The sequence below is a fragment of a genome, unplaced genomic scaffold, assembly GCF_019419815.1.
Source record: "Pyrus x bretschneideri cultivar Hongxiangsu unplaced genomic scaffold, Pyrus_bretschneideri_v1 Contig24, whole genome shotgun sequence".
Lineage (NCBI taxonomy): Eukaryota > Viridiplantae > Streptophyta > Magnoliopsida > Rosales > Rosaceae > Pyrus > Pyrus x bretschneideri.
The window spans coordinates 4,014,301-4,021,832 of record NW_025999546.1 but is presented as its reverse complement, the minus strand read 5'-3'; the positions used below and the strand labels follow the sequence as shown (position 1 = coordinate 4,021,832).

The following is a 7,532-nucleotide window of genomic DNA, read 5'->3' as shown; positions in this document are numbered from 1 at the left end:
AAAAACAGATGACATGGGTTTTAACAGTGGAATTGAAAACAACCCACATATGCTTTAAATCCTAGGCGGCATTTTTGTCAAATTTTAGTCGGTATTTTTTGTCCAAATTAAAAGCTTTATAAGATTTGAAAAATGTGGGGTGTATATAAAATATGGAGTGTATATAGAAAATGTAAGATATATATTAGGAATGTGGGGTGTGAGGGAATTATAGGGAAATATGTGTGGTGTATTAAGATAATTTTTAATTAAAAAAGTAAATATAAAATGTATTAAATATGTAGGATTTATTCAACAATATGTAGAATGTTAATATAATAAGCAAATTAAATATCACCAACCCAATAAGAGAGATTTTTTTCCTTACACAGGCAATATCAAGAGTATAAACAACTATATATAGAGGCATTTGTTATCACATTCCTGATTTATCGTTTTGCCAAATTAATATATTAAAAGTAGGGGATGGATTAATATCTAAATATTTAAAATAGGGGATGGATTTTTAACACTACTTTTCTACAAAAATTTCCACATAAGTTTTTGTAAGATCCATTTTGTAATGTTTTTCAATGATTTAAACCGTATATCTTTTAGGTATTCTCTAAAAGATTATGTCTACTAAAAATCACCAAACTTTGAAGTCATATGACCGTTGGATTAAGAGTTTAGATTATGTCTACTACAATGAATGTCTTAATGATTTTGGATTTGTCTAATTTTTTGCAAAGATAATCTATGAATGACGTTAAAAAAGATAGACGTTCAGATCATTAAAATACATTATAGAGTGTGCTCCAAAAAAATCTGTATAAAAAGTTATGTAAAAAAAGTGGTATCACGGATCCGCCCCCTTTAAAGTATTTACGACGAAGCGTTGGAGTGTATATATATACACACACACACACACACTGATACATTTATACTAAGGGTTGTGAGGAATAAATTGGTTGCGAATTATTTTTGAGATTTAAACTTAAGATCTCTCACTTATAAGCAAAAAAAAATACAACTAAATCGTAATGGATTTTCTAGCTATTTGTATGCTATTGCTATCGTTTAAAAGATGGTAGATGTGTGATGTATGAGAGACTGCTCATGACTATACAGTGACATGAGTGCCAAAGTTCCCAAGTTGTCATTGCTTTTGGGACTTTTCTTGTCTATATAAAGGACCCATAAAACACTCGGAAGCATTTCATCGAGACACTTCCCAAACGTTTTATACCAACCTCCATCAGTCCAGCTCCCTACACCATCACTTTCCCCAAAGACGCCATGACAGAAAATGGCCACCAGATGCAGTTATCCAGCAACAACCCCTCCGCCACCCGCCGCCACAAACCCTCCAGGGGTGGCTGGAACGCCGCCATTTTCGTCATCTGTAACCCTTTAATTTGTTATAATTTTTTTTTTCCCTGAAAAAAGTTCAAACTAATTAAATTACAGATTTAATTGATATTTTTTTTGTTTCGGTTATTTGATTTTCTGAAATATTTATATCTAATTAATGTGCAGTTGTAGAGATAGCAGAGAGATTTGCTTTCTATGGCGTGTCTGGCAACCTCATCATGTATCTTACAAGGATCTCCACCAGGCCACAGCCACGGCGGCAAAGAACGTAAACATGTGGATCGGCGTGTCGTCACTCTTCCCTTTAGTTGGCGCTGTGGTGGCCGACTCCTACCTCGGCCGCTTCGTGACCATCATTTTCTCCTCCTCCATTTATTTGATGGTAATTTTTTTCCAGGGTTAGCCTTATCATATATATATAAGGGATGGTTTAGTTATGATCCCTAACGGTTATAGACTCAAACCTTATGTATTTTAGATTTTTGATTGAAGTCTCCTTTCTACTACATAAATTATATAATAATAAAAGAGATACAATAATACCAATAAAGACTTAACCGTGTTTTTAATTTTTAATTTTAAATTTTTTTTGCTTTCATTTACATTACCAATTTAATTATTCAAAATTGCTTATGGGTTTTGATTAAAAAAAAAATTAATAATTACTTATGGGTGCATTCTAGATTATAAAAAAATAGGATTTTATTATTTTTATTTTATTTTTTAGAAATGAGTACATTTATATAATAAAATTTGGCTACATTTTATATATAAAAATTGGTACATTTACATAAAAAAAACGTGGGTACATTTTATATAGAAAACAATGGGTACATTTTATGTTAAAAAAAACAATGGTATATTTTAGATTAAAAAATAAATAGATTTTACATTAAAAATGAGTACATTTTACATAAAAAATGGTACTTACAAAAAAAATAGGGATACATTTTACATGTAACAAAGTGATACATTTGTAAAAAAAATGGGTACATAATAAATAAATTATGGGTACAAATAAAAGGTTAAAAAAATTATGAGTACAAATAAAAGTTTAAAAAATAAGGGACAAAAAGAAATTAATATATGGGTACAAATTAAAATGTAAAAGAAAATTGGTACAATTTAAAAAATGGTTGCAAATTAAAAATGAGTACAAACTAGAAATAGAAATTATGATAAAAAGTTTAACCATAAATATAATATATCAAATGTAACGTTTCTAACACTAAATAAATATATTAAAAAATAAAACTTAATTATCTTGACATGTAAATTTTTTTTTTGAATAATTAATGGTGTTTATGAAAACCAAAGAACTTTGATCAAAATTTGAAAATGAATAAAATTTTAATCAATTGAGTAAAAAAAATAAGGATGAGAATCTAATATCTTCTATATATAAACTAATTAATGTGCTCTAGCTAGCTAATGCTGTTTTGTCACATGTAAAGGGAATGCTTCTACTATGCTTATCTGTCTCCGTTATTCCTCGGCACTATCGCGAAGCAGTGTTCTTCGTTGCTCTGTACATTTTAGCAGTTGGCGAAGGCGGGCACAAGCCTTGTGTCCAAACCTTCGCCGCAGATCAGTTCGATGAGGACTCGGACGAGGAGAAAAAGGCTAAGAGCTCATTCTTCAACTGGTGGTATTTAGCGATAGTCGTTGCTGCCACCGTTGCCACACTTGTGGTGATCTACATTCAGGTGACAGATAGTTGTCAAACTATTTTCCCAGTTCCCACATAATCTTGAAATGTTTTGCATTATTAATTATGTTTTAATCGTCAAACTTTATAGATATTATATTTTAGCTGAATTGTTTAGTTAAATTTTTGAATGCATGTCATTTTTAATTGAATTTCGTTTCGTCATTTCTTAGTTTACTGCTACGTGACAAAAACAAGCCTCAAAATTAATGCATTTTGTAAGATAGGGATCGGAATCTTCAGATCTGTAAATTTTTCTATCATACTGCAGGACAACGTGAGCTGGGTTGTAGGCTTTGGCATTTTAACCGTGGTTGTGGCAGCAGGCCTGTTATTATTTTTACTTGGAATCAAGAGGTACCGGAGGCAAGCTCCTCTCGGAAGCCCCTTTACCGCGGTGGCACAAGTGTTTGTGGCGGCGGCACGGAAGTGGCGCGTGAAGGAGACGCCTGATTGGGATGTGTATTGTGGGGATGATGAGAGGAGTGGTGGGAGTAATATGGAGGTTCGTAAACTCAAGCGTAGGACTTTGGCTCGGACAAAACAATTCAGGTATACGTCACTTTTCAACAATATTTGGATTGATTTTCTGAATGAGAAATACGAAAGAGACTCCTTCAAAAGGAGACTTTTCATAAATTTTTTGTCATCTCACAACTTAACGTTAACTCTTGTATTAATATTATAAAGCATTGTGTAAAAAAAACAAAAGTGATAAAGAATATTTGAAGAGTCTCATTTTTTGAAAAAATCTCCTAAGATTACACTTTGTCAAATTCTAATTAATTGAGTCGTACCAAAAAAATGTTTAATTGGGTCAGGTACGAGTAGTCAGTCCACTTGGCAGGCATGCCCAAGTCTGGGAGGCTTTGCCAAGTTTTCCTAATTGTTGGACTTTATGAGTAAATCACAAGGTCAACGTGCATGGGATAAGTGTTGGAAACGTTTATGGTTGTGGAGAAAGAACCTAAAAACTAAAAAGGTGATGTAACATTGAAAAATAAATAAAATAAAAGTAGATGATGTGAGAGTCAAGTTAAAAACCGCACTGGATCATGTTGTAGATCACATCTTTGATTTAGATGTATCTATTTTTATAGGCGCATTGTTTAGCTCATATGTCACTATATATGAGTTTTTATTGAAATTATGTTGCTAAATAGTTTTGGAGAATAACTAAGAAGATAATGTCAGAGTTGAGTTAACAAATTTGAATTGCATTATAATTTGGTGGCTATAAAGTTTCATATATCGCTGCATGTATACTATAAGCACTTACCACATATATAAGTGAGGGAATAAATAATTGAGTTTATTATAGGCTTGCAATTTTGGAATTCCCACTTTAGTTTCTTGCACTATATATCATCATGAGTTTATGAGAATTATTAAGTATTCCATCATTTCAGTAGTGTAAAAAATATCATTGTTTAAAAAATTTAGTATTCAATATGGAGTTTGGTTTTTATTTATGATATAAGCATATCGACTTATGGTTAGCTTATTATTTTTAGCCTAGTATTTTTCATGTTTATGGATCAAGTGGCGTTAGATTCGAAAGTTATTGCTATAGCCAAACATGAGAGAAATGTCATTTAATGATACTGACCAGATCATTTGATCGGGAATGGGGTGTAAATTAAGAGTGCCAATGTTATTATTCAACTTAGAAAGGGATTTACATGTTTTGTTTTACATGCATACATACATTTATATATATATATATATATAATTATTTCCATTTGATCATGAACATAATATACTCGGTTTTTATTTTCTAACCAAACATGCTTAAAAGTATATTCCAAAATGCAGGTTTTTGGACAAGGCAATGATCATTGACAACCTTGATGCATCAAGCAACGTTAGGAACCCTTGGAGACTATGCTCTCTAAAACAAGTGGAAGATGTGAAGCTGGTCCTGCGTCTTATTCCCATATGGTTGAGTTGCTTAATGTTCAATGCAGTTCAATCCCAGCTCCACACCTACTATACCAAGCAAGGTTCAACGATGATTCGCTCAATCGGACCCCATTTTCAGCTTCCTCCAGCATCCCTCGGAGCCCTCGTTGGCCTCGTAATCTTAATCACCGTGCCAATGTATGACCGGATTTTCGTCCCAATAGCCAGAAAGTTCACGGGACATCACTCAGGCATAACCGTGCTGCAAAGAATCGGCTTTGGCCTATTCCTGTCCATACTCAACATGGTTGTGTCAGCCCTAGTGGAAGCCAAAAGGGTTAGTGTTGCTAAACAACATGGGATCATTGACAACCCTAAAGCAGTAGTGCCAATGAGAATGTGGTGGCTGCTCCCACAATACTTCTTCTGTGGTTTATCAGACACATTCACAATTGTAGGACTCCAGGAATTGTTCTACGACCAAATGCCGGAGGCGATGAGAAGTTTTGGAGCAGCTGCATATTTAAGTATAATAGGAGTTGGAAGCTTCATAAGCAGTGCTGTTATATCTGTGGTACAGGCTATTAGCTCCAAGGCCGGTGAAGAATGGTTAGGTGACAATCTCAACCGCGCACACCTCGATTACTTCTACTGGGTACTTGCAGGATTGAGTGCTTTGAGTTTGTGTGTTTACGTCTTGTTTGCAATGAGTTTTGTGTACAAAATTGTTCAAGGGAAAGACTCAGCCGGGGAGACAGAGGCAAGCACTAGGGTTGGAGAGGCATGAAAGGCTTGGTTTGAATTACTTTAGTGAAAAGAGAAAATTATAGTAGTGATACTTGTACTAAATCTACTAGCTGAGTGTGCAACTATAATACATTCTCTAGCAAAAATTATGTGCATTAATGATGGAATAAGATCCACTTCTAATCTTTGTGTCCGGAGTCCGCAGATCGAGAGATCTGAACCGTTCAAGAAAGAGATCCAAGCAGTTTAAGTTTTTGAATTTTAGTGAAATGGGCTAGTGAGATGGACTAATGGGGGTCGTAGATTGAAATTGAATGATATGGATCTCTCGGTCCGCGAGCTCCGAACACAGAGTCCGTTGTGGATCTCATTCCATTAATGATAGGCTATTACACAATTCAAAATTTCAAGTTGAAGTTTAGCTATTTCAAAATGGCGTTGGGCCTTAAACCCTAGGGGAAACTCCAACGCCCAACTTGACGAATATCGTACTAGACTTTGAATATGAATTTTTTCAACGAAAATGGGGTTTTGAATTTGGGACGATAATAATTTTTAATTTATCATTGAGAAACACTTAAACAACACTATAACGTAACAATGTTATGCAACATAGCTTTGACATCAAATACTAAATTAACAATTTGTTGTACAAAAATTAGCCTTTGGAGTTTCAGTCAAGGAGGAAAGATTTAAACTTCGGATGTTTTTAATTTTGAAAGTTTATATATTGATGAACAGCTTAGGTTGGTACTTTATAAGGTTTAGATGCTGGGAATGCCATGTCTAATCAATGTGGTTGAACTTAATATTTTTTCTGTTAAAATTGTTACTTTTTATAGTTTTTGGGAAAAAAGAAGAATAATTTTTCAATAATTTATAAAACTAATCATAATGCCTCCAACTGTTTGATCTAAAGAATTTCAAATCTAGGCTTTTTATTATGTACAAGTGCATAAATAGTGTATCACGCTACATGAAATGAAATCCAAGCACAATTTAATCGTTTTTTGCATGTGATGGGCTTTGTGAACAGTGATGACCTGGACTACCAAATGGGCTTCAAATAGTAAGCCCTTTTGGCCAAATATTTTCCTAATGATTTTTATCGTTTCGTTGGAGATAATTTTAGGTGAAAAATAAAGAATATTGGTTATTTGACACCCTATTAGAGATGGACAAGGATTGTCTACCTTCCACTTTCGATATCTTTCCTGTGCCTTCTTGTTTGTGTGGTCATGGTTAAGCCACGTTAACATTTTATATTATTATTATTTTTGTCTTATTATCTCTATAAAAAAATAATATAAAATGTTGAAGTAACTTAACCTTGACCACACAAAATAGGAGAGCACAGAAAAGACACCGGAAGTGGAGGGCAGACAATCCTTGTCCATTAGAGATGACTTAAAAGTTTTATTAAGCTTAACCCAAAAAAAATTAACACGTAAAAAAATAATTTTATACTTTCGATTAGGTTAAAAGCAGAAGCGGCTTTGGAGAATGGAGCGAAATGTTCGCATGACGTTTTTCAATTTTCACTTTCCTCTCCCTCTTCACGAATCGCAAACCACCCTTTACAGTGGTGCACTCTCCATTTTGCCCTCCTTCATTTGACCAAACCAAACAAATTCTTCGCAAACCAAAACGGTCAACGAGTCCGTTCCAGTCATTTCACACCCCTAAGCCCCCACAAAACACACACCCCGTAAACCAGTACGGCTCCAAAATTTCAAAAAAATCCATCATATTTTTATTTTATTTTCCTCTAGAAAAACGCGGTTGTTGGGAAAAATTCCAAACATGTTCCGATTTTTCGCCT

General features: G+C 33.9%; 1 protein-coding gene across 1 annotated transcript; it reads left to right on the top strand.

Moving 5' to 3' along the window:
• The first annotated feature begins 1,193 nt into the window (after positions 1 to 1,193).
• Positions 1,194 to 5,895, top strand: LOC103952140 (protein NRT1/ PTR FAMILY 5.4). The gene is given in 6 exon segments (XM_009363685.3): positions 1,194 to 1,384; positions 1,519 to 1,581; positions 1,584 to 1,735; positions 2,808 to 3,059; positions 3,333 to 3,613; positions 4,877 to 5,895. Coding segments are annotated over 6 exon segments (1,728 nt in total). The 5' UTR covers positions 1,194 to 1,278; the 3' UTR covers positions 5,751 to 5,895.
• Positions 5,896 to 7,532: the final 1,637 nt, after the last annotated feature.